The 26,296-nt window shown below is 53.2% G+C and overlaps 7 protein-coding genes across 7 annotated transcripts; 3 read left to right on the plus strand and 4 right to left on the minus strand.

Annotated features, from left to right (window-relative positions):
* Positions 1 to 6,983: 6,983 nt before the first annotated feature.
* On the plus strand, positions 6,984 to 9,815 carry J4E86_007054 (uncharacterized protein; the record flags this gene model as incomplete). The annotated part of the gene is made up of 2 exons (XM_051447576.1): positions 6,984 to 7,239; positions 7,288 to 9,815. The coding sequence occupies 2 exons, from the start codon at positions 6,984 to 6,986 to the stop codon at positions 9,813 to 9,815; spliced, it is 2,784 nt and encodes a 927-aa protein (XP_051301174.1).
* Positions 9,816 to 10,835: 1,020 nt separating this feature from the next.
* J4E86_007055 (uncharacterized protein) lies at positions 10,836 to 12,202 on the minus strand (the record flags this gene model as incomplete). The annotated part of the gene is made up of 2 exons (XM_051447577.1): positions 10,836 to 11,611; positions 11,662 to 12,202. 2 exons carry the CDS (start codon positions 12,200 to 12,202, stop codon positions 10,836 to 10,838), a joined length of 1,317 nt encoding a protein of 438 aa, XP_051301175.1.
* Positions 12,203 to 14,348: 2,146 nt separating this feature from the next.
* Positions 14,349 to 16,248, plus strand: J4E86_007056 (uncharacterized protein; the record flags this gene model as incomplete). The annotated part of the gene is made up of 5 exons (XM_051447578.1): positions 14,349 to 14,418; positions 14,509 to 14,798; positions 14,849 to 15,099; positions 15,147 to 15,577; positions 15,632 to 16,248. The coding sequence occupies 5 exons, from the start codon at positions 14,349 to 14,351 to the stop codon at positions 16,246 to 16,248; spliced, it is 1,659 nt and encodes a 552-aa protein (XP_051301176.1).
* A 2,138-nt stretch (positions 16,249 to 18,386) lies between these two features.
* On the minus strand, positions 18,387 to 19,171 carry J4E86_007057 (uncharacterized protein; the record flags this gene model as incomplete). The annotated part of the gene is made up of 2 exons (XM_051447579.1): positions 18,387 to 19,061; positions 19,115 to 19,171. The coding sequence occupies 2 exons, from the start codon at positions 19,169 to 19,171 to the stop codon at positions 18,387 to 18,389; spliced, it is 732 nt and encodes a 243-aa protein (XP_051301177.1).
* A 455-nt stretch (positions 19,172 to 19,626) lies between these two features.
* On the minus strand, positions 19,627 to 20,409 carry J4E86_007058 (uncharacterized protein; the record flags this gene model as incomplete). The annotated part of the gene is made up of 1 exon (XM_051447580.1): positions 19,627 to 20,409. One exon carries the CDS (start codon positions 20,407 to 20,409, stop codon positions 19,627 to 19,629), a length of 783 nt encoding a protein of 260 aa, XP_051301178.1.
* Positions 20,410 to 20,852: 443 nt separating this feature from the next.
* Positions 20,853 to 22,148, minus strand: J4E86_007059 (uncharacterized protein; the record flags this gene model as incomplete). Its single annotated transcript, XM_051447581.1, has 2 exons — positions 20,853 to 21,391; positions 21,446 to 22,148. The coding sequence occupies 2 exons, from the start codon at positions 22,146 to 22,148 to the stop codon at positions 20,853 to 20,855; spliced, it is 1,242 nt and encodes a 413-aa protein (XP_051301179.1).
* A 2,417-nt stretch (positions 22,149 to 24,565) lies between these two features.
* On the plus strand, positions 24,566 to 26,042 carry J4E86_007060 (uncharacterized protein; the record flags this gene model as incomplete). The annotated part of the gene is made up of 4 exons (XM_051447582.1): positions 24,566 to 24,724; positions 24,859 to 25,081; positions 25,131 to 25,303; positions 25,371 to 26,042. 4 exons carry the CDS (start codon positions 24,566 to 24,568, stop codon positions 26,040 to 26,042), a joined length of 1,227 nt encoding a protein of 408 aa, XP_051301180.1.
* Positions 26,043 to 26,296: the final 254 nt, after the last annotated feature.

The following is a 26,296-nucleotide window of genomic DNA, read 5'->3' on the forward strand; positions in this document are numbered from 1 at the left end:
CTTGGACTGCATGGGGAAATGGCCAGGGAAATGGTCAGGAATGGTACTCATTCTGAGGCTGCCGGGCAGTGCCTTTGCATGCCTCGAGGCCTTAGTGGCGCTGATGGCTGCATATTACATCTGCAGAAAAGCAGTACTTCGTGTCGGCAAAATCGCGACATAGCTTCTGCGAACTGACCCATATGGATAAATCTTCTGCCTCAATCTGACTTCTCTTCTGCACGTTGTATTGTTAACAGCGTAATAGGGTATCTTAGATTTAAGAAAGCAAGTTTTAAACAGGTAACTGCTCTCTGCTAGGTGTCTTATAAAGGCGTAAATTAAAGTTTAATACGTACTTTATCTAAGGTGTGCGCGAGGGCGCGCTAAGCCTTCTCAGCTCGGCGGCCGACGCACCAGTGGGTAGCTCGACTCTTTTCTGTACACGCGCGAGAATTTTGGAATAGGTTCTTCGATCGCATGGCATTTGATGGTTGCAACAGATCGGGTTGTGCATCCATGGATATGGAGGACCTCATACTAGTCGCGATCAAGCTAGTGTTGGCCTTGACCGGTTTCAGGCAGACATCACATGGCGGCCACCAATCAGCGTTGAATGACGTCCGCGGGTTTCTGTTCTCAGCTCGGCCAGCGCAACACTTCAGCTGCCATATCTATGGCATGCCGCCGCCTTTTGTCCTACCCTCTCCCCCATCAAAACAATTTGCGCAAAACCGAATCATCTTCTCACCGAGATCGCTAGCAGCTTAGCTAGACCTCTATCTCGACCAAGAGGGCGGCGAAGCCGCCCCGGGCCGTACTTAGCCGGACCCTACGATTGACAACACCATCAACGCACGCGCATTCCCGTAGATCTCAGCAACGCTTGAGGTCTCCTCTCATCCCTATCGACAACCACCGATAGCTTAGGCGGCCTGTGATCAGGCCGCTCACGCCATCAACTGCACCCACTAGTACGCATCTAGCCCCATACATTCAAATCGAGATGCTAATATTACTATAGTGATCATCGCTTAGAACAGTTCGGTTACTGTCCGTTCTGTGCAGCAGGAGACCAACAATACCATCCTGATGACCCAATACACGGATCAGCCTCGTTCGCCGCGCTTCAGATACCTGGTGCTTTTCGGGAAGATAATCATGAGTGTTCAGAAAGTGACTCGCTATGGTGGACGGATCGCACAGTGAACCCCTTGGATGTGGAAGGCTATCCAGCTTTCAACACCTGGGCCGAGAGTGTTCCTTTGGGAACCTCTGTCTCTGAGTCTTTCGACTTGGAAAAGTTCATTGACATCGATCTGTTAACCTGGCCTGCTCACGAACCTCAAAACTTCCTTACACCAGAGATCAGTCCGTCGGCCGATGACGCTATGGCCGAAAACTTCCAATCGCACATTCACAAGAACTTCACGACCCCGACAATCGACCCCGCTTCCATGAACCATTTCTCCGAGATTTCAGCCCCAGGCACTGCGTTAAGGCTGGCAATGGATCAATTCCCAAGCATTTCGACTCCTTCAAGCTCCGAGCCCAGGTCATCCATTTCTACAAGTCCCTCTAGTAGTGGCCTGGGCTATGATGACGCTGTCACTGGCAAGAGAGAAATCAGCTCGGTTTATATGGCTCGGCCATGCCCAACATGCAAAGTCATCTTCACGAAAGAAGCTCATTACAGGCAACACCAACGGCACCGCAAATGCACGGCTCCCCCATCGATAATTCAATGCGACGCATGTCAACGAGTCTTCACGTTACCAAAAGACCTCCGAAGGCACCAAACGCAGTCCTCCTGCACTGTTCAAACAGTTAAGGAGTCTTTTGCATGCTCGATTTGTGAGCGATCATACCCTCGAAAAGACTCGTTGCAGCGCCATACACGGAAAGTGCATACCAACAAAAGCGGTTAGTACCGTCGACACGAGCCAACCCCTCACCTACACTGTTACCTTTACACCTATCATCATCACAAGTTCTGCGAATCACGATTGGACGCCGAAGCGATCTCGTCTTATTGGAAAAGAGTACCGGGCCTAGTACCAAGACTCAGGGTGCTCCTGCTGCCGAATGGACACGACCATGTCAGCATGATCATAGCTCGAAATCCTCCATGGATGGAGGTGCGCAAGTATACCTCGGGGCGTTGAGGACTGTGCCAGAGCCTTTTTGATGTAACCGTCTCGGCGGGGAAGCGGAGTAGTAAACCGTTTCCACATCATCGAAGAGGTGAAAAAGACCATCTGGCATGGAGGGTATGCGACCGTTTTGTTTGTTGTTTCCTTCACGTTCAGTCACTCATTTTCTTCCTCGACTTGTTGTCATTTTCATCACAACTACTCTTCATCCCCACAAAAGCGCACCAGAGGGCTCAATTCACATTGAGTCAGGATATTCCGGTCATTTACGTGCGTATTCTTTGTAAGATGTTGCCTTTGGTATAGGGCCTGCCCGTTCATTGGCAGTTGAGATGATGCTGACTTCTATTCTACCTTTCGTGCCATGATGCACAAAACCCATTACTTCGTTGTATATATTGAGAAAAATAAAACTCAAAAGGCCTAAAACTTCGAGTTTCCACACCCCGACATTGCACTTGAGATCAGACGGGTACCTGCTGGGCCAGCTTTCTGACCAGCCTTTCACTGCGCCGCTTATCTCTCTGCTTCTTAGACTTCTTCTCACGCACTTTCTCGTTGATTTGCTCAAGTATACGGGCCTCTTCCTCTTTCATTTGCTGGCTCAAAGGTGGTGACTGCGGGTCGTGATTGGTCGTACCCAACACCTCAGCGTACGTAGGTATACTCGAAAGCCAATGTGGGTATCGAAACTGCGTTCTCGTCCGACTTACAATCCCCTTCAGCTTCGGGAAATCCTCCATTTGCAATCGGTATGGCGTTACAGGCTTTGGAAGTCGTACCACCAACATGCGTCTCTCGCCGTACCAGAACCGCGCCAAACAATGATCACTTTTGTACATACGCTCCTGCTTCCGTTTCGCATATGTAACCGAGTTGCCAGAAAGGTCTGTCAGAAACGAATGAAGCTCCAGCTCTGGGCTGGGTCCGTGCTGATGATGAATGTCGGTGACGACGTATACATCGGCATGGGAATCGTTCCGCAGGAAAGAAGAAACGCACCAGTGCGACTGGAGTATCAAGCCCTCGGGGAGGAAGCGATCAAGCTGCCCGTTGAGAGTTGGCCCGTTACCCCATATGAGCCTCATGTATGCAGCAGGCAATTCTGTGTTGCCTAGATCGGCAGGTATCCGCTCTTGTATCCTGGTTAAGCTGCGCTGAGACTGATATGGCTCACAACCCTGTTTATCTTCTTCGACACGCAAGAGAAGTGGCTCAAAATGCTTGTTCAGCCTGCGAGCTCGTTTCACGGAGACCAGAGTCCTCTTCCTGTCGTTGTGTCGCTGCCGCGTTGGAGATCGGATAAAGGCTTGAGGCAGCCAGAGTGGAGAGTTGTAAAAGGACTGATCGCTACATCTCAAGATGACTCGTATTCTCGAGTCAGACATCGTGACTCTATTGCATCGCCTCCACGTCTTGCTCAGTCCTGCACCTTTCTTCCAGGCTACGAGAGCTTTGCGGCCCTTCAAATGCCCACTCGCCGAGTTGAGAAGAATTGGCATTGAAACGCCAGCGTGACCATCTTTCAAGAATCCACCGGTCGTGTCGACAACGGGATATGAACTGGTGGACATGCTCCAGAAATTTTTCTTGTTCATGCCGACAGTCTCGGTCCAAGTTCGCGTTGATAAACTCACAAACTGCTCGAACCGCCGGTGGTCTTCTCCTCCACGTTCTGGCTCACTCCAAGCTCTGTATGAGAAGCGTACAGCCTATTTTAGTCTCAACAATGTTTCTTAACAGTCATTCTGGGAGAACGTACATTTATGCCGTCACAACTTGAATCCCCATCTTGCGATCCGATTATCCAAGCTGCGGCCCATGGCCGAAAGATGACACCACGTCCCCATAATGCTGGCTGGCATTCTTCGCTGTTATAAGATATGGTATCAGAAAGATTTGACCAATCCACTCTGGAGCGCCAAGCTGGTTCCGGGAATTCCCATGGTTTGTATTGTAGGTCGCTTAGTGAGTGTAGAGCCTTGTCTCTGACGTTTGGTGTTGCATCACTCACTCCCATCAATGACTCTGGCCCCGTCTCTACAAGTGAAAGAGAGCCACCCTCGTGAGATAAAGCCGCAAATGAATATCGAGTGCTGGCAATCTGGTTCTTGTGATCCGCAAAACGTAAAGGCTTTGGTGAATGGTGGATATGGGGAGATGGCTGATCGGAATGTGGCGCAACTTCAGACCTTAATGACCGCCGTCCAGCATGAGGCGAACGCCTCATTGTCACTTCGTTCATTCTGATGGTACAAGATGAATTCGAAAAGACGTAGCACTGCAACTAGAACAAGATTAAACGCCCTGGAACCTACGTTGACGTTGGGTTACCTACTTTGCAGGTTTTTGTCTTGATGTAGTCCGCAGGCAAATTTAGTTTTTTTCTTATATGAGGTAGTAGGGTAAATTGAAATCGCGTTTGATGTTCTAAGATCCAACTTGATGATGCGGATGATGCGGCTGGGCTGAGCTGTTCTCTCGCGGCCTTCGTTCACAGCCAATCGCTAATCAATGCTCAATCTGGCTAGCTCACGCCTACTGACAGCCGATAATCATTTCTTACTCTACAGATGTGGCCTCCAATAGCATGTCGCAAATGATCAAATAGGTGTAAACCGACTGAAAGATACGTGAACAAGAAATAATCCATGGATGAGTTTCGTGGCCTCCAGTAATCGGGGAGGGGCCTGGAAGTCGGAGTAACGCGGCCTCCAATGGCAAGGCTTCCAGTTTTTTGGACCCTGCATGCAGGCTACAATGTAATGAGATGCGACACATTACTTACTGCTCTCATAGTGTAGCCACAACTGTGGCCTCCAATCCCGACACGATCTTATGGCGGTAAAGTATTGCCCAGAGAGACTATACGAACAACGGCGTAGTCTCATACAAAAGTCATCGAACGCCTTCTTGCGGCCTTCTTCGCCATCCAACTGTTTCCAATTAAGGCAAAATGTTCTTGCGGCCTCGAATCAACTATGCCGATTTCACAGTTTGCGGCCACGCTTCTTGTCCAACAGGCTTCGAATGAGATAGTATTAAGCAGAGACGTGGTTCGCGATGTAGACGTATCGATGGTCAAGCACGAATATTCCAGATTGTACGATCTCAGAACCAGTGATGACCAGCCAGCATTCCACGGTGAGTTCCTGCTGGTGTTTCATACATCGCGCAAAGACTGATGCTTTTCAGAAACCCACCTACTCCCCTAGCAGTACTCTCGCGACTTTCGGATCCGATACGTCTTCACGTAGTCTTGTATCTTGGAAGACCAAAACGGGATCGATGGCGGCGCCTAAAACCACATCGACAGATGGGGAACAGCCCGTGCGTCCGTTCGCACCAGTTCATCCATGACTCGGCGGCTAACAAAGTTCGTGTGTCTAGCGAGACGGAGGTCAACGCCCCAAACTTACACACCAAACCTTGAATTCTGTAGCGGACAACAGCGCGCGCGAAGATGGTGATATGCCGCTCGGCCGATGGAGAGGTGAAACGGGAAAAGAGGAGCCTTGGAGTGTATATAGTCGAATGGGTAACGCCTAGGGTATGCACTGCGGAAGCGCATGATTGTCGGAGGGTATAATCGGCTTTAGGTTCGTTCGTGCCGCAGAAGCAACCTTGTAGCTCTAAGCTTTCGCTAGTTCCTTCTCTTTGCTTTATTCCCGTGAAGGCTGGCTTCCGTGATTGTGAATGTTAGTGAGATGCCAATAGAACCACTGGAAGAAGCCCTCAGCGATCGAGCTCGTGGTGATTGTATCGGGAAGAAACCGGGTAGGTCGGGAAGGTTAACAACTCAGTCACAAGGGCATCGTGATGCCTAGCGGCGCTGCTGCAAGCCCTGTGGAAGCGGTGTGGGCCATGGAAGGAAGAGCAACAAGGAAGAAAGAAAGATGACAGCCACACCCGCGCTCAAGGATGGAAGAGTAAGATGCCGTTACTTGACTTTGAGTCCAGGTGACGGCACTCCACAGCGCGCTAAAAGGCTTAGCGCGGAAGAGGCGCCCCCGCAGTCCACGCGAGCCTCGCAACTGATCTGATCAAGACTCCCGACGTCACGAAGACACCTCAGATGTTTGAGTAGCGGGCCTCGCGACACTTTCTCCATGAGCAAATTTCTTGCGTCCTTCCTGTTGTTGACCGCGATGGTGTCTTGGCCGTCACGGGGGCATCCTCCTAGCCAGGCCGCCCGCAAATATGACGATCGCACTCGGGGTCCGCAGGCACACCTGGGCAGCGCGCATCCATTGGCAGGCATGCGTGCACCGAGCGGAAAGTGTGGCGATGCACTCCAGGAAGAGTATTCGCCCACCTGAGCACTACCCCGGACCCTCCTCGGGTGGTGGCCGGACTTCCGGTCCTGGCCACGATTTGACGATCCGTCATTTCCTAGCGAGATGCTAGTATCCAAACAAACAACATGCTTTTTTGTATCGTGTACGCGCCCATGTACAACCTTCGGCGGAAAGCTCTGGTTTGTTGCAGTATAAATGGGTCATTTCTGCAGGTACCTGGCCCAGACCGGTTTCCTGCATGACAACTGTTATTCCCCACATTCACTCCAGCGGAGGGAATAATACTACCGTTCATCGCGTCATTGTGCTTTAGCAATGAATACCCTCCCCAGGTAGACATCAGGTGGCCCAACGCAGGCCGGAAGGAGCATTTTGTGGGTCAAGCGGTGACTGTGGTCTCAGAATTACACTTGGCTACCGATATCGTGAATGCTGGCACGGCCCTTCCACGCAGGTCTTCCCCACGTATATATTCTTGGGCAAACGGGCCTTACTCTTCTTCTTTCTTTCCCGAACGCTTCTCCACCCTTGGGTAATATTGATAAACATCGTTATGATCAATATTATTCTGCTCGGGCTTGCCGCCTGTTCGAGCCTCACATACGCGGCTCCTGTATCGCCAGACCCTGCCGATGTCGCGAGTTTTCTCACTCGCCGCGCCGCAGTTGATGCTTGCCCCGGCTACACCGCCTCAAACGTAGTCGAGAACGGCGACACTTTGACTGCCGACCTTACCCTTTCTGGAGATGCGTGCAACGCATACAGCAATGACATCAAGGACTTGAAGTTGCTAGTTGAGTACCAAACTAGTAAGTATCAACATCTCTACTTTGGACACGCTGACTAACATCAAATAGACGAGCGTCTACATGTCAAGATCTACGATGCCGCTGAGCAAGTCTACCAGGTATCTGAAGAGGTGTTCCCACGCCCCAAACACGAGAGGCCCGGCAGTGCAAACCTGGCGCTTAAATTTGGTCTTAAGGAAAGTCCATTCTCTTTCGATGTGACGCGCAGGGACAACGGCGAGGTTTTGTTTGACATTGGCACTGTGCCACTGGTTTTCGAGAAGCAATATGTCCGCCTTCGCACTAAGCTGCCCGATAACCCTAATCTCTACGGTCTCGGTGAGCACAGCGACGCGTTCCGCTTCAATGCGGAGAACTACGAGCGTGTCTTGCTGAACGCGGAGTCTCCCCAGATTCCCAGGAATGCCAACCTGTACGGAACCCACCCTGTCTACTTCGACCACCGTGGCGACAAGGGCACCCATGGCGTCTTCATGCTCAACTCCAGCCCAATGCAAGTCGAAATGAAGAAGGCCGATGACGGCCAATACCTTGAGTACAACACCATCGGTGGTGTCATCGATTTGTACTTCATGGCCGGCAGCAAGCCCGCCGAGGTTTCCAAGCAGTATGCCGACATAGCTGGCTACTCCGCCATGTACCCATACTGGACCTTTGGATTCCACCAATGCAAGTACGGCTACTGGGACGTCAACATGGTCGCTGAAGTCGTGGGCAACTACTCGACCGCTGGAATTCCCCTCGAAGTCATGTGGACTGATATTGACTACATGTATCTTCGCGAGGACTTCACGGTTGACCCCGAGCGCTTCCCCCTCTCCAAGATGCGTGAGCTTGTGCAAACACTCCACTCGCGCGATCAGCGATACATTCTGATTCTCGACCCGGGTGTTCACGCCGTCGGCGGTCAGTACCTCAGCTACAAGAAGGGTCACGACATGGACGTCTTCTTGAAGGCCGCCGATGGCTCCGACATGCTCGGAATTCAGTGGCCCGGTGAAGTCGCATGGCCTGACTGGTTCCACCCCAACACGGAGAAGTGGTGGACTGAGGAAATGAACATTCAGTTCAACCCCGAGTCAGGTATCGATATCGATGGTATCTGGGTCGACATGAACGAGGCCTCCAACTTCTGTCACGATGTCACAACCTGCAACCCTCGCCAGCAAACCATCGATGACAACATTCCTCCTCAACCTGCCAATGCGCCACGACCCAACACCGGCCGCCCAATTCCTGGCTTCCCAGAATCCTTCCAGCCGGGTTACAGCAACAAGGCCCGTAATGTAGAGCCCATTTCGGCACCACGCGCAGATTCTGTTGAGGCTCGCGGCTTCCAGTCCCTCCCTGCTCGCCAGACCTACGATAGTCCGAGTGGTATGAAGGGTTTCCCCGACCGCGAATGGTTCAAGCCTGCCTACGGTATCAACAGCCATCTAGGTGATATTTCGCGCCAAACCATCCCCATGAACACGACCAACTATGACGGAAGCTGGCAGTACGACACGCACAACCTCTACGGCAACATGATGGCATCCACAACCCGCGAGTCCATGCTAGCCCGCCGTCCCGCCCTCCGTCCCTTCGTCCTAACCCGCTCCACCTTTGCCGGCACCGGCCGCAAGGTAGCCCACTGGTTCGGCGACAACTTCTCCGCCTGGGACGACTACCGCATCTCGATCCGGCAAATGCTTTCCTTCGTCTCCATGCACCAAATGCCCATGGTCGGCTCCGACGTCTGCGGCTTCAACGGCAACGCAGACCAATACATGTGCGCCCGCTGGGCCACGCTCGGCGCCTTCCAGCCCTTCTACCGCAACCACGCTGAAATCAGCGCCATCCACCAAGAATTCTACCTCTGGGACGTTGTCGCCGAGGCCGCTAAGCGTGCCATCGACACGCGTTACAAGCTGCTCGATTACATCTACACGGGCCTGTACTACCAAACCAAAGAAGGCACGCCCATGATCAACCCCCTCTTCTTCCTCTACCCCGAAGACGCGAACACCTTTGGCATCGACCTGCAATGGTTCTACGGCGACGCCCTGCTCATCTCACCCGTTGTAACAGACTACTCCGACACGGTGACTTTCTACCTGCCCCAAGACACGTTCTACGACTACTGGACCTACGCCAAGGTCCAAGGCGAGGGCAAGAACGTCACAGTTAGCAACCTAGGCTACAGCGACATCCCCGTGCACATCCGCGGCGGCTCCATCGTGCCCCAGCGTGTCAACAGCGCGAATACCACAAAGGCGCTGCGCAAAGAGAATTTCCTAATCATCGTTGCGCCGGATGCGGATGGCAAGGCGACGGGACGGCTGTACCTTGACGACGGCGAGAGTCTGGATCAGCCTGCTATGAGCGAAATCTCCTTCTCGTACGACGGCACCAAGTTCAGCGCTACGGGCTCTTTTGCCTATGCTGGCGCGAATGACGAGAGCGTTACGGTTGCCAAGGTTGTTGTGCTGGGCCAGGGTAAGGCTGGTGCGACTGGTAACTTTGATAGCGAGAAGGGCGCTGTTACGGTTGATGGGCCGTGGAAGATGGATGGCGAGTTTGGGTTTGAGTTGTAAAGACTGGGACGACTGAGTGTGTGTTTGATCTTTGACATTTAGGTTTCATTTACGGCTTTATCTATACAGAGGAGGTGGCATCTTGTTGTTTAGTTGGATATAGTGTTGGATTGGATCTTCATTGCAAGCGGTTTGCATGTAGACATGGCGTTCACGGGTGTTTGATTGGATATGTGTATGGGATTGTATGCATGGAACGGGTTCTGAGATACCATGGGAGGGCTCTTGGAGGGCGACTCTCTATTCTTTATTTTCTTATCAATATATTGGTCCTTGTACTATTGCAATATGCTTTCTAAAGCTTCCAGCATGACTGCCGTGTCATGAAATCCTCATACCGTCCAATTTCCGACATCACAGCACGTATCCTGAATTCATCGGCTTGCAACACCAACTCGACACATGATGTTGATCATCGTACGTTGCCGTATTGATGGATCATCTCATTGTATGCAGAATACGTGCTGTGATGTCGGGAACTGGACGGTATGAGGGCTTGATAACACGGCGCAACACTACAGCACGAGAAGTACAAAGGTACAGACCAAAATTGGTACGTAGCATGCACCCACCAAGCCCGAACGCAACCGCACCGATGTCGTGCAAATTAAGTATGGTCACAGCTCGAGGTGAGACGGGGCGGGTGCGGGTGCGAGATCATTCGTGCGGGGTAGTGGAGTGTTGACTCTCGTGTGACTGAGACACCGGTCTTGGCCTGACAGGTCACGCTGCCATCGCCCGGGGTTGTCTCACCGACCTTTCTACCACGAGCTCTTGTAGCGCACACCGACCATGTCGACCGAGGCTTCGGTGTGAATGTTACCTAAGATGTGCCGACCCATTGAGAGGGAAGCACTCCCGCATTCATGACGTTGGTGTTGTGCAGAGCTATCGGTGCGTTGTCGCATAGACTTGTCCTTCTGATCGTGAATTTGTCGTTCGATTGTTGTGGCCGAACTAATGCCGTGATGGCAACTTGCGCGATGGGCGTAGTCGTCGAACGCGTTGTCGGCGGTCCCCTCACTCTCCTCCTATCGTCGTTGCCTCAAGCTCGTCTCGAACGCTGTTCAGGCTGACATCTTGAACCTCGTAGCCGACTTCGATCTTGTTCTTTGGGCGAGCTTTATTCAGACCTTCAAGCAAGACGCAGGCCTTGCAGACTTCCTGGCTCGAGAGGTATCCGCACTTCTTGCACTGGCCCATGACCTGCTTGCTCGCCTTCTTGGGTGTGAAGCCCTTCTTGACCTTCTTTCCGTTCGCTAATGGAACCGCGCCGTTGCTCTGCTGCCCACTGCCATTGACACTCTTCGCGGTGATCTCAGTCTCGAGGTGGCTATCGACGGCTGCTTCGTTCTGCCTGAGTTGGGCCTCGACGCTAGCCATCTCGCCACCTGTGCTGCGCCCTTGGGCACTTCCGCATCCGCCTTCCTCCTCTTCAGCCACAGGCACACTGCTCGAGCAAGCGCCTCCGCAACCTTCATCGCTGCCAGGCACTAGCTTTGCCATATCCTCGCCGCTCCTGACCACATCGAGGATGGCGCTGGGTCGCACCCTCTCGAGGTTCTTGATTAGAGCACGTGCACTGCCGCGGAAGGCTTCAGGCGAGTATATGCATTCCGTGCTGAAGTAATCGAGACTCTTGTGGTGGGCGTAAAGGACGATCTCCTTCTCGTATGCGTACTTTAGAGGTTTGCTGCGCTTGATGTTGGTATTCGAAGCCGGATCGGACGACGCAGAGGGCGTAGATGTGATGATGGAAGTGGTGCGCGACAGACGGGGCAGGTCGCCTCTGAGCACTGTTCTAGTTAGTGTTCTGTAGATGTTGAACGTCCAAGGCAATACTTACAGTTCATTAGAACTGTCTCGGCGACGTCATCCGCATTGTGTCCCGTCACTACATGCTTGACTCCAAGCCTCGACGCTCCACGATCAAGCGCCTGCCGCCTGAAGACGCCACAGTACGTGCAGTTTCCCTTCTTGCCCACCTGCTCCACCACTTGGTCCATTGTCCACCCGTACAGCTCTGCATATCCCAGAATCGTCAAGTCCATGCTATACTGCTCCGCGTTCCTCTTCACCGTTTCCAGACTGTCATCTCGGTAGCCTTTGATGCCCTCGTCGATTGACAGGAGGATGAGATCAAGGCCATAGTCGTAGCGCTCATTCAGTGTCTTGAGAACAGAAGCGAGGACGGTGCTGTCCTTACCACCCGATGCGCCGATGGCAACCTTTTCGCCGCGTTGGAAGAGGGAATTTGTCGTGATGGTGTGGTGAATTTCCGTTTCAAAGACCGAGATGAAGCACGTCTTGCACAGCTTGGAGTGATCTTTGGGGCGCAGTATGAGTGCCCGATTCACCTTACACAGTGCGCATGGCGAGGGCGGCATGTTTGGGCGTGGTCTCTGGGCGTGGTGTGCGTAAGCCCAAGAGTGACGCGAATGCATGGCGGGGAGAAAATCCCATAGCGCGAGTCAGTCCCCACTTGCGCGGGGCGAGGCTGCCGTCATGCGACGTGCGAAACACGAAACGCCGACGCCTCTCCTCTTCTGCACTCGTGCCCAATTTCCTCCTCGTCGACACTTCCTCAACGAAACACCACGCTATGCCCGGGGTCACTAATCACCTTTGCTTCACTCACAGACTCGCTTCTCTGCCAATGTCTTAGCAAGCGTGCTCATTGACGACGTTTAGCAAATTCAATGTATCGGTATGAAGTGACTACTCAATGGCTGACCAGACGCCATAACGTATAACCCTCAGACGCACCGGATCTTCCCTTTCCGTTATTCCCGCGCTGCAGAATCATAGACTGGGACCGCAAGGCCCCCTGAGCGGGGAGGCTGCAGGCGCGGATATTGCCATGCTACCACATGGCGATCGTGACTATGTACACGAGAGGCGAGCAGCTACCTCATAGCAATACAACGGGATCAAACATCTCCGCAGCTGAAGGACCTACCCGCATGCAGACTCTCAGCGATGAACTCCGTCGAGGATACGAGCGGGACCTACGCTCAAAAACCTGCACACTTCGTTAGTGAACCAAAGAGTCTGGACCACTTGGCGTCCTTCGAGGCTCGCAACCGACGTACCGCTCCTTCCCTCCCTTGCCTACCAACCGCCTGGGGTCATGTGAGCGGATGCCTGAAATCCCTGAAGCCTGTCCGCTGCTGAACAGCCATGATTCTGGTCGCCTCACTCAAAGTGCCTTGTTACGAGGCTGGATAGCCTGGACTCGCGGAACGGCGCTTCTCAACCCTATCGTGCCGATTTACGTTCAACAGCTCGGCTCGACATAACTACTCACACGTGCTCAAGTGCCGTCTTGCATAGTGACAGGACGTCGTTCGATTACGTGCTTAAGGAATCGCTCGCTGTCCCTGACGATCATCTAGGTTGGTTGTGGCATTTAGCTAATCGCTTTATCAACTCGACTATTGAATCATTGGCATCCGCGCCCCATTCTCCATAGGCTGGCTCTATCATTATATCGGATTGCTTAAGATCGTCAGGAACTACAGCAGACACGCTGCGCGACAGCGGCATTGGTGTGATTCAGCGCTTGGACCAAGTGACAAGAGTCCTCCCGTGAAATCCATCGTGGCCGGACACCCGCGCACCCGGATAGAGGACGCCAGCCAGGGTGAGCCAGCTGCCAGGAGTCGAGTCATAATGATGACGAGTGTAACTAGCTATTCGGCATAGGTCGTCCAGGAACGTCGGCGTTCTGGCTCGGTTGGAGGTCGGCGAACTCATGTTCCTGGGATCGACGCGACCGCGCGGAATGGCAACCAGAGCGAGAACAAAATTCGCAGCCTTTGATGTGGCTGTGTTACCCTTTCTCCGCGCGACAATTGCGTATGCAGGGTGTCAATCTCTCCGAGAAGTCGGCATCTGAGCAGAAAAACAAAACATCAGGCACACCAACCAGGTGTTTCACGCCCAACCGTACGAAAGCAAGGACGCATCATCTGGAAGGGATGTGATCCTGGGGTATTGGGCGATTAAATGACGATCCACGGAATTCTCCAGGATGCCCAGTTGACAGATCGTAGACTAGCCTAATGAGCATAGAGCGAAGCCGTATCCGACGCTGGCTTACGATCCGGTGGAAGCTAGCGGCACATCGTTTGCTGACAGGTGCACACTGACAACTTTATCGACATCGCGCACCCTGGCACATCTCCCGCGTCCAAGATGAATCTTCGGGAGAGAATGTCGATCTTCGCACCCTGCACCATGCCGCGAACCCTCTTGCCTGTCGTCTCGCCGATTCTTTCATTAACTTCCAACGCCTGAGGCGGTCTGTATAAGGTTGGAGGCGTCTGCCAACTTCACGATACCAGTGTCGTCGAACGAGCTTCAGTACTCATCACGCTCTTTGAACATTCCCCTACTGACACCATGGTGAACCCACTCCTTGTCCTCGACGGCGTTGGCTGGACGTACATTACCATCTTCATTGTTTGGAATCTCTCACTGTTGTCTGGTTTCGCTTTCCTATGGACTCATCGCCAACACCCATCGCTACGCATGCGAAGGCTGCCGCTTTTGTTCGCTGGTGTTTCTGTCCTGCACATCTATGGTGCCCTCTGCACGCTATGTACGTACGCCCACACCTACTACATCCAAGTTTTCTTTTGCATTACATGGATCCGCCAACACCGAGCATATGCTGACTTGATCCCTCTAGCCTACCCGTTCGGCGCTGTCTTTCCCTGCACGGTTGAGTTCTGGGCGATGTCGATTCTTGTGCCACTAGGAATGGCCTTGTTCCATGCCTCGAACAGTCAGTTCTTGCATCTTGCCGCTCGCCAGAAGCACTTTGCTCGGATGAGCTCATTGAAGGACCACGAGCCCATCGATGAGAAAAAGGCTCAAGAGGTCGTCAACAGCCGCTGGAAGAGGATCATGAATGGAATGGAGCGCGCCGACAACATCGAGCGAACATTGATCTTCATCGGCATCGGCATGGCTGTTCAGGTGAGCAAACTCTACAGCTACTACTTAACATAAGCTAAACCACTGCATAGATGGCCCTCACTCTCTTTGTTTATTTCGCATCCCGAAAGTTCCACAGTGGCTTTGGTATCATTGACTACACCGTTGTTGGCACCGGCATGGAAGTGCGCATGAAGTGCAGCAAGGGCTGGGAATGGTGGCTATCCATCGTGTGGCAGCTGTTCTGGTCCTGGGTATACGCGCCTTGGATTCTCTTCAAGTCTCGGGGCATCCGCGATGTGCACGGTTGGCGCCTCCAGACCATGATCTGCTGTGTTGCTGGGTATGTACTAAGAATTGCTTGTTCGCGCTCGTCACTGACTCCCGCAGGCTTCCCGCATCTCCGCTCTGGCTCATCGGTCTCTACACTCCCGCATTCGCTCCCATGAACGCCGTCTTCCCCCCGCCAGTGTGGTTCTCAGTCTGCTTCTGCATCATGGAGATCACCAGCATTGGCTTTCCTATCATCGACGTACTCAAAGGCAACAAACTCCGCCAGGAGACCCTTGACGCAATCGCAAACTGGGAAGCTCGCCAGAAATCGTCAGGCTTGGACGCAGCCTCCATCGACGTCAAGAGCACCAGTGAATACTCGAACACGACCACACTCAAGTCTGGAGGGGAGGTCAGCATCGGCAACCAGTCGTTCCAGTCATTCGACTCGCAAAAGTCCGACATCCTGACCATGACTGCCCTGGAGAACGCACTCAGGACCAACGCCATGCCACTGCTCCAGTTTGCTGCTTTAAAGGATTTCTCTGGTAAGTCCTTCCCACCCGACTACTGCACGAACGTATACTGACTACATCCAACAGGCGAAAACGTCAGCTTCCTCACCCACGTCGCCGACTGGCGCCTCTACTGGTTCTCACCCAAGGCCTCCATTGCCGAACACCGCCGCAAGCAGTTCCTCGCCGCGACTCGCATCTACGCTCACTTCATTTCCCTCGAGTTTTCCGAATTTCCTATCAACATTTCATCCAAAGAGATGAAGCTCCTCCACATGGTCTTTGAGAGGACCGCCAACCTCCTATTCGGCCGTCGCCGCAACTCCGAATCGTCATCCGTCAGCGACGCCACACCCTTCGACAACGTCATGCCCGATGACGCCTCCGATCTGCCCATCAACGTCTCCGCCAAAAGCAACCACCTTTCTCCCAACGCCATTAGCCTCGACAAGCTCGGACGCGCCAACCTTAGAGCCGTGTCTCGCATGGGCGAGCTGTACGACGACGAGTCTGTTGCCGATGTCGAGGTGCCGGACGCGTTCAATGAGCTGGTATTTGATGCTGCCGAAAAGGAGATCAAGTACCTTGTTCTCACCAACACATGGCCGAAGTTTGTCAATGTTTCGCGTGCCAACAGTCAGTTGACTAGGGATGCGGATGAGGAGAAGGGCAATGCTTGGATGCGCAGGTTTCTTTGCGCATAATGCTTGCGTGAAGTGGTGGGATGGCGATACTTAATAACATAATTTGATACCCCAGTTGCTAGACATAGCATCAATAAAAAATTCAATACACATAATGATACCACAGTCCTTGACAGTCCCCGAAAATGTATCATGTACTCTAGACGGCGTAAAAGAATGTCTTCCACCGCCACAACCTCGCACACCCAACCAACACCCCACCCCCAACCATACAAGCACCCGCCACTTTCATCGCAATCCGCCCACCCTGCCCACTCCCCTCAATCAACGCCGCAGCCCCAACAACCCCACCAAAAGCAGCCAACCCGGCCAAGACCCTACCAACCGCAACCCTCGCCGGCATATCATCCTCCCACCTCCCTCCTACCTTCCTACTAAGAAAACTCGCCGCAACAACCATGTGCAGCGAAAACACCGCCCCAAGCGCAACCCCATACAAGGCTGCAAGAGGAACGACAAGATAAAGCTTGGGGTAAAAGACGGGTGCAAGACAAACCGCGCCCCCCAGCACCGCCGCAGCAACAAATGTATTCACCGGCCCAACCCGCCTTAACGCATGTATATTGGCGGTTGCGGAACCGGAGATAGCGGCCACGCTCAGCATAGCAAGGACGGTGTACGTCGCTGTATCCGGGAAGAAGAGGCCAGGCGGTTGCGTCAGCAGTACGATGCTGTAGAAGGGGTATACGAGGATTCCCGAGAAGACAAGCATGTAGCCTATGAGAAACCACATTCCACCGCCCTTTAGATCGTTGAGAAGGTGCTTGGGCATACAGAGACGGAGTGTATGTCCGTCTGTCCACTCCCTCTCTTTCACTGGATCGAGGCGAGCGAGGAGGAAGAACGCAGCGAACAGCGTGCCAGACATTACGGCGCCGGTGTAGAGATGCACTCTTGCCCCATCACCATCTTCACTGCTTTCGTAGGCCAATCTGGTTAAAGCGGTATACACGACCGCCCCTGCGAATCCCGCAAACCCACTCTGCACAGACACCAGCGGAACGTCGTTTTTGTAATGGCCTGCGAGGACTAGACTACTAACCGTAAAACAAGCACCCAGTGCGGTGCCTAGAACGGGTCCTTGTAACACCACCACAGCGACGTAACTCCGCGCCACATACAATGCAAACTGTGCTGCAATAGCCACGACGATACTTATTCCGAACAAGACTTTCCAGCCCCAGGGTCGGGAATTGGAGTTGGGGGAGGGTATGCAGCGGCGGTATATGTAGCCGACGGGTAAGGGTGAGGCGAAGAGGAAGAGGAGTTGGAGACTGGGGATTAGAGCGAGGGTCGTTAGGGACTGCGAAGGGAATAGCGTTGTGAAATGGTGTTCTAGCGTTGTGCCACACGACAAGGGAGTCCCAAGGACGTTGAAGAGAACAAGAGCTTGGGCCCACATGCTTTGTTGAGTCGGTCAGCGCAGTTCCAAGTCTTTGATATACGGAGAAGGGGGCAGAGAGGGAGGGGCGTACGATCGATTTCGCTGTCTAGGCGCTGGCTCGCGGGGTGGAGATACGGGTGAAGAGCTTGGATGCTGTGTAGGGGCTGCAGGTCTGTTCAAAGGATTCCATTTCGAGACTGCAGCTGGGATACCGAAGTTACCTTGTTGGACGGCGGAGAAGCTGGGTGGCTCGAGGGGTTGAGGTTGCCGACGGTTCATGATGAAGGAATGTGTTTTATGGGGCCCCGGTTAAGTGGAAGAGTTGTTGAACGTGTACAGTAAGTGACGTGAGTAGCAGCGTCGAGTCAAGGAGTTGTCCAGTAAGGAAAGTTGACGTGTGTGTATCGATGTGATTGACCTGTAAACGAGGGGGCCGAGTGCAATTGACTGGTATGTTGTTGGGTCTGTTGGTGGGCTTGTCAAACGCTTCAGTGGTATGTCAATGCCGGCGCGAATGTGTCCTTGAAGTAGGACTCAATAGCGATGATGCACTACAAACAACCACGCTGTCACAAGAGTGCGAGTGTACCTGTTAACAAGCGAAGAAATCTCATATTCAATCTTCCTATACCACATTAGTTCCGATAGAAACCTCATTCATTCCATACAAGACCGCAACGAACACGTCGTGATAACAAGCCCCCAAACGCCAAAACGATGTCCCTTTTCCAATCCCACACCGATCCGTCTCCATCTAGAAGATAGAATTGACAATATTTCCACCAATAGTAGCACCCGCACCAAAAATCGCCGCATTCCCCAACTTCTTACCAAACTTCTTTCCATTCTGCTCCATCTTACTCGGCTCACCCGCCGGCTGTCCTACCTGTCCTCCCTGCTGCGCACCACTCGCAACATCCAACGGCATGTTACCGTAGTTACTCGGTGCAGGCGCCCCACTGTAGGCAGGAACAACGCTCTTCTCCTCTTTGCGGACGTAGCTAGCAGGGAAGATACCTTCCATACCCGTGCGCTCGTTGCGTCCCTTCCACCACTCGTTGTTCATGTACTCCGTCACAACAACCTTGTCATTCGGCATAAGCGCGAGATCCCCCGCGTCTTGCGCGTTGTACTGGTACATTGCTGAGGCGTGGGCGAGGACGGGGGGACCGGCGGGTGTGGCGGGGACGGAGGGGTAGGCTGGAGGTGGTGCGTTGGCGGTGTTGTCGGCGTAGTAGCCGATGTTTGCTGGGTTCTTCTTCTCGGGGGGAGGCGTGGGCTCGCTCTGGATGTTCATCGAAGAGAGTTGGGCGACGGGCACCGCGGGGAGGGCGCGCGCGCTGTTTTCCGCTGAGACGGGGAGTTGGGCGGCGATGGTGTCGTGTTGCGCCGGGGTGAGGACGTTGGACTCGACGAGGAATTCGAGGTTCTGCGTCCATGTCGTTAGAATCATGTGATGTTCAGGAGCTGGGCAAAGCTTACGTTCTTGATGTCGCGGAGAGACCGGTTGATCATCGCGTTTCTGAAGCTGTCCGCCATGATGACTGTGTGTTGAGTCTCTCTGTCGCGTGTAATGCGCAAATATCGGTTCTATGAAGACGCTCAGGCAGATTGTAAGGGGAAGTCGGTCAGAGAATGCGCGACGGGAGTTGGTGAGACGGGGTGGAGTTGATACGGGCGGGAGCACGCCTAGCACCCACACCACTCGGAACGTCTGCGCCGCATTGGGGCTGTGCGCGTGTTGGCTGCGCAACTGCCCCGACTTTATTTATTGAATCAAACAGCCATCGACCTTACACCTACTGGGAAGACGCATCTTCAATTCATGTCCTTTTGCGATTACTTCCTCGCAAACGACGCAGTTCTCTAAACGACACATCTCCTTGCGCGTCCCTTCAGGGTCTAAATGTGGCTTGAATTTCTAGGTACCAACAGGCCCCACTCTGCCATCCCATGCATCCTCCAACATATACCAGCCCTTGAATCCACGATATCTACTTCTCCTCCAAAAAAATCTGCCTATACATCTCCTGCCTCTTATTCTCAAACGCATCAAACGCCTTGCCCACAAACCCCACCGGAATCTGTTCCTTCCCCTCCACCAACCCCTTCCACGCCTCCTCCGTAAACTCCTTCAACGGCATACCAATATTACCCCCATCCTTGATATCAGGCTGGTGCTTCTCATCATGCAACTCCGTCTGCACCGCAGGCGGAAAGATCTCAATGACCTTGATGTTGCCCGGTCCGTTGCCTAGTTGGTGTCGCAGGACGAGGATCATGTGGTGCAGTGCGGCTTTTGAAGCGCAGTAGTTTGGGCAGCGGGGGAGGGGCATGAGGGCGAGGCCGGAGGTTGTGTATATGAGCGACGTTTCGTTCTCTTGCTTCTGCAGGAAGGGCGTGAATGCTGTGGTGAGGTGCATGTAGGATAGGTAATTCGTCCTAAACTCCATTTCTAGCAAGTCCAAATCCACGGTCTCGGGCTTCGAGAAATCGAAACCGCGCTGGATGCCAGAGTTGAGGAAGATGGAGTCTAGGTCCGGGTGCGCGCTTGTTACATCTTTGACGAACTTGGGGATTTCGTCTAGCTTGGTGATGTCGAAGGCGTATGTCGAGACTTTGTCGCTGCCGTGCTTCTTTTGGAATTCATCGAGCTTTTCTTGCCGTCGGCCGACGATGATGGCATGTTTGCCGTCTTGAACGATCTTCTCGGCGAGCGCCCACCCGATGCCGGATGTGGCGCCTAGGACGAGGACTTTGTTGTACTTGAGAGACATGATGTGGTTTTGATTCAAATGTTTCGTTGATAGGTAACTATGCAAAGCTTGGCTGGGAATGCGCGTCTTTATAGCGATGCTGTAGCGATCATGGAAACATCATCAACGCCGCCACCGGCCAATCTCTACCCTGGCTCGATAACTACTGTTAGCCCCATCGCAGCAAGATCTCGGTGGTATCGGAGTTTAAACGCGATGGATGCTGCTGCGTGGTGTGCGAGAATTCTAGAACGTATACGTCATCGTGAAGAGGTGGATCTGGATCGGGGCTCGGCAGTTGCGACGGATGTACCTGAGCAGGCCATGGTCCTCTGTAAAACATGCGAAGAACGACGCACAGTGGATATTGGATTGATTCTTCAAAACTTGCTGGTTTCATGTCTAATTACTAATTATTTTGTATATACAGTCGCATACATGCGTGTCATTACGGTCATTCAAGCTTATACGTAGATGTAGCAGAAAGGTCCCTCAGTCGTGCTCATCAGGTCCTCCATCCTCTCTGTGCCATCCGCAGCGTAGCCAAGGTTGATAGTCGTGTCAAAGGTCGTGTTGGCCGAGGGAGGCATGTTCAAGAACGTGCCAGTACCCGAGATACCGCCAGCCTCGCTCGTGCGCTTCTTGCGGTCGAGCTGCTGCCAGATCCACCAAGTCCTGTCAATCTGAGCGTGGTGGAGGTAGAAGAGCGGGTCACCGGGCGAGACGAAGAAGTCACGGCCGGGGTCACCGCCCATGGAGTAGTGACCTCCGCCGTGTACACCCAGGCTGTCTGTTCCTGGTACACCCTGCATGACCATCTCGAATTGCCAGATGTCCTTCTTGTTGATGATGAGGTCGGCGATGGCGGTCGCGTTGGCCCACTTCTTGTTGCTGTAGTCGGTCAAGTCGCGCGTCAGACATCTGGGGTTGTAGGAGAGGCCGTCGCCGTTTGCGATCTCGGTTCCGTTGGTTGTGCTTAGAGCGACGGGGCCAAGGTTGACCTCTGGAATGACTGTTAGTATCTGACTGAACATCGAGTGTATACATCATGACTTACTCATGTCTTTGAATGGACCGCTCGTTACACAGCCACCACCGGTACCGGCGGGGATGTAGATGTATGGTTCACCCCTGCCTGCGATGACAACTTGTCCCTGGCCGGGAATGAACTTTCCATTACCGGACATGGAAGAGGCAGATCCGTCGAGCATAGCCGACTTCTCGAGACCGCTAGCAGCAGTCTTGGCCCAGTCCCAGTAGGGCTGAGTACCTTTGTAGCCGCACTCGTTCTTGAGAGCTTGCTCGTACTGCCAGGTGAAGTACCTGTGCCACGCCAGGAAGGTACCAGTGTAGTGGATCTCCATGGTCTTCAGGATGTGGTTGCCAACAAAGTCATCGAAGCGAGACTTTGCTCCTGGGATGAGTGAAGCAGGCGTGTTGGCTTTCTTCTTTTGGAGGCAGAGTACGGCATCGGTATAGGCTTTGCGTTCCGGCTTCGTCAGGGCGCTCCATTCTTTGCGTACCGACACATTGTTCCAGGTGCAAGCAGCTCGCTTTGACGAAGTTGCTGCAAGTGCTTCCTCGACTTGCTGCTGAGCGAACAGAGCCAATTGCTCAAGTTGTTCGGTTGCTACCGAAGGATCGCTCGAGGGAGCAGTTGGTAGCGAGGAGGGGTCTATCGGCGCATCTTGTGGAGCTGGTAGCGCGTGTGATAGAGTTCCAGCGAGCAGGGCCAGTGCGATGGGGGAGTTGAAACGCATATTGTCTGTTGACCAATGGAACTGATGGATCAGGAAGTGGCTTGTTTAGCAGGAGAAGCTGAGTGCTGATGAGCAAAAGAAAAACGTGCCGCTCCCATACATATACCTCGAAGAGATGACCATACACCGCTACCGAATGAGCTTGCCATGCTCACTGCCGGGGTTGGTGGCGAGCACATGCCGAAGCCACCACGACCTTGCTGGAACAGTGCTGTACACCGCATCTAGTCTTGCTATCTCCGTCTGCTGGCGAAGAATTGGAGCAAGGCAAGGCGATGCCATGTGTGGGGCCAATAATCTTTTGGTGCCTGGAGCCTGTGCCTACCCATCTCCGACTATACTCATGCCCTGAGCGCAAGGACCCTGAGGCTAGATTGGCGGGCTACCTATGAACTGGGTCGTATCCTCAAGCGAGTCCATACGAAGAGCCATCGTTCGGCGACATGTGCATGGCAAGATCGGAAGTAGCTTGCCGGACAACTCATATGGCGCCGATGTACCCATAGTGTCATGTCAAGGCTGCCCGGTCTTCGGATGGCCACGGGCCTAGCGTCGTTTGGATAAAGACCCAAAGTTGATGCGCGGGAACATGATGGGCGCGCAGCATTCTGAATCATGCCAGCTGCGAGTAATGTATGAGCTCCGCAATCGTTAGTTACCCATACAACAGGTAGTTCGACAACTCTACCTCGGTCATATCCGTAAATGTATCTTTTCCTGCCGAGGATGCCCTGATACCAGTCTGTTCCACGTCTGCAGGTCATCACGTCCGAGACCTGCATAATAGCCGCGACCCGCCCACGTGCAGGAGAGGAAATATTCTTCCTGGCGGCAAGCCATGTGGTGTACTCCGTACGAGAATTCCCTGAAAAGTGTACTGATCCTTCCATGATTCAGGAGCCTGCATCGGGCCTGGTGGCTCGGATATCGTGCGTGTTAGGTGAAGACTGCTAAGCATTCTATGCCGCTGCACATTGGTGGCGCAATCATGGCATGGCGCTAGGCCACGCTAAGGGATGAGATCCGTCTTGCCGACTCCCCGTCCCGCTTCCTCCACTCCATATTCACACCGAGCGCAAGGCCAGTGAGGCCTCCAGTGCTTCCAAGCTACCGGTTAATCTCGATTGCGAATCTAACGTGCAGCCGCACGGGAGGCCCCATTCTGGCGCAGTCATTGGCTTACGCACCACCTTTCGAGTCTCTAGAAGCGTGCCGTCTGTTACGACCTTCCTTACAAGGCGCCTGGAAGCGACAAGCGCAGCAGATATTAGCCGATCTCTCAGCTCTCTTCAGTCCTGCCTCGGTTTGCAGTAGATGTACTGCAATATGCTGTCAGCATGTTCTCGAGCTTACCGGCAGACAACGTGCCAAAGCACAGCCTACGCGGCCCGGGGGATCTGCTCACGTCTACTTTCCCGCAGCGGCCCTTCTCTTCATGGCCTGATACCATCTATGTTCTCAATACGATCTGCCGACTCCTCTCTTCTCCTGTCAATGCTCGGTGGTACTCCGTATTGACGAAATCATTCTACACGGGCCCGTGCTCTTAACTAGCACAGTGCAGTGGGTTTAGTTTCGAAGATGTGCAGTAAACGGTATGACATGCAGCTTCTAGCTCTTTATCACTCGCTTTAACGATTTCTAGAGTGAGGTTCATGCGGCACTTTGGGTACTCCCTCGCTGCCTTACCTTGGCAGCTTCATACCCACGTGGCCGGTAGCTCAGTTACGCATCTTTGTCTGCTTTTTACGGGTAGGGTCATCCGTATTCACTGAATGGTAGCACGAAGAACAGCTTCAATGGCTATTCAACTCATACACTACTGTCAGAACGTGCCGCTACACTGGGCGTTCAGCCACAGCTCAGTGCCGTCGCCAGTGCCGTCGCAACTCCCGAGGTTCTTTAGGACCGCACTTAGATTACCCTACCAGCGCCGTGCCCGAGACCCTGCACTTGAGACTCTGCGTCTGCAGGGGTAATCTTGGATCAAGGGATACTATTTCCTGCCCCGTCAGTCTGCCACGCAGAGACCCATACTTTCGTCTCGAATCAGCCGTCCACAGCCACCATTTCTCCCAGGTGTAGCGAGGCTAGTCCAGACGGTTTCTCGCCAGCACATGTCGTTATGGCTCGGTACCAGATTCGATGAGCCCGACCTCTTGCGCGGCGTGATGGATCGCAGATGCCAGAAAACAAGGTTTGCGTTAACTGTATTCTCTCCGTCCTTCCGTGTGGCGGTTTAAGGTCTTGCAGACAGGAGCTGCTGGTCTCAAGACGTACGCCATGTGAAACCCCTGACGTCGTCGCGAACTCCCGCTCGCTGGTATTATATTGCATATAGTGCAAGCATCTTGCTGGAACATCGAAAAACTTGCGTGATCTGGAATCCTTCACCTTCAATTGACGTGCTTCCCACAATGCAGCAAAGCGGCGCAGCCATGCCACCAATGCGACCCTACGAAGATCAGGGTCCTATCATCCTCGCAAGCACGCTAACTGTCACCGTCGTGGCCGTGCTCACGACGATTGCGAGGTTCTATGTCCGAATTAAGATGATCAGGAATGTTGGTTGGGACGTGAGTACTCCGCTGGCAAGGCATGGGTGAACAACACTGACTTTGTGCGATCAGGACTATGTGATGTTGTTGGCTATGACATTGGTATGAGACGACTGTTCTTGGGATTACCGTGCACTGCTAACACTCTGCAGTGCATTGCTGGTCAATGCCTTGTTGTACCACAGGTTCACATGGGGGCAGGAAAACACATCGACTACATCAAGAAGGAAGACTTCGTAGCCGCTTTGAGGTTGAACCTCATTTCGCAGCCGATCTTCCTGTTCGCCATATGTTTCGTCAAGGTCTCTGTGGGGTTCTTTCTCCTTCGGATTGCGGTGGGACGGCTGTACAGGCGCTTGATTATCGGCATCATGGGTGAGTGCATAACTCTCTGATAGCAGTATGCGAAGCTAATCAGTCCCAGTATTCATGACGGTTTACACCATTGGCTGCGCTCTTACAGTCGTCACGCAGTGCCAACCCCTAAGTCTCATGTGGGATCAAAGCGCCAAAGGCACATGCTGGACCATCCAGACGAGACAAGCCCTCGGCTTCCTGAACATCGTACTGAACATCATCACCGATATTGCCTTCTCAGTTGGCATACCTGCAAGTGTTTCCAAATACTGACTACTGCATTGACTGTGCTAACACATCTATGTAGATTCCTATGCTGTGGGGCGTCCAAATGAACCGCCGTCACAAAGCGTCCCTCATCTGCATCCTCGGCCTTGGTACATTCGCTACAGTCGCCGCTTTGGTCAAACTATCCTACCTCCCTCACTACGGGCGGGAAGGCGACCTCCTCTGGGACTCGCGTGACATGACCATCTGGACCGTCGTCGAATGCAACGTCGGTATCGTCGCCGGTAACCTCCCTTGCCTCAAACCGCTTTTCCGATCCATCCTCGTATCCACATACGGCAGCGGCTCCCGCAAGAACTCGCAACCACGATACTTTTCAGATGCATACGGAAAAGGTACAAAGCAGCGCTCTGCGGTCAAAAGCTACGGTCCTCTTGCATCGAACAAGACATCAGATGGCGAGTATGCCGGTCATACCGCTGCTGGCAAGTCATACATGCTCACAACAATCGATGCGGCGAACAAGCACGCTGGAGATCTAAGCAGGAGTCCATCCGGAGGAAGCTCGACAAGCGGGGAACGAGGAAGCACGGAGAGCGATACAAGGCTGCACAACAAAGCACATGGAAGCGGTGGAATGGGCAACATCACTGTGACGACAAAGGTAGATGTGACTGAGTCGATGCATTCACACGACATCTACGAGAGCGGGAGGACGTATCAGAGACCACAAGCGAAGGAGATGGTCTGAAGTAAGAGCGAAGTTTGATGGTGATGGTAATGTCTTTCTTATGTTTCTCTCTCTGTCTCTGTCTCGTCTAATGTATACCCCATCTCTCGTCTAATGGCTCACACTAATAAATATTATGTATCCAATGATATCCATCTGTGTATCACGCTTCCTTCTCACCCACCCAGCCAATCTCTTGCGTCGATGACAGCATCACTCGGTGCTGTCTTCATTCGACGCAGTATGGCGATTGGCAGGCCCACCGTCTCCGACGC

Source organism: Alternaria arbusti, assembly GCF_024043155.1.
Source record: "Alternaria arbusti strain BMP 1465 chromosome Unknown scaffold_9, whole genome shotgun sequence".
Classification (NCBI taxonomy): Eukaryota; Fungi; Ascomycota; class Dothideomycetes; order Pleosporales; family Pleosporaceae; genus Alternaria; species Alternaria arbusti.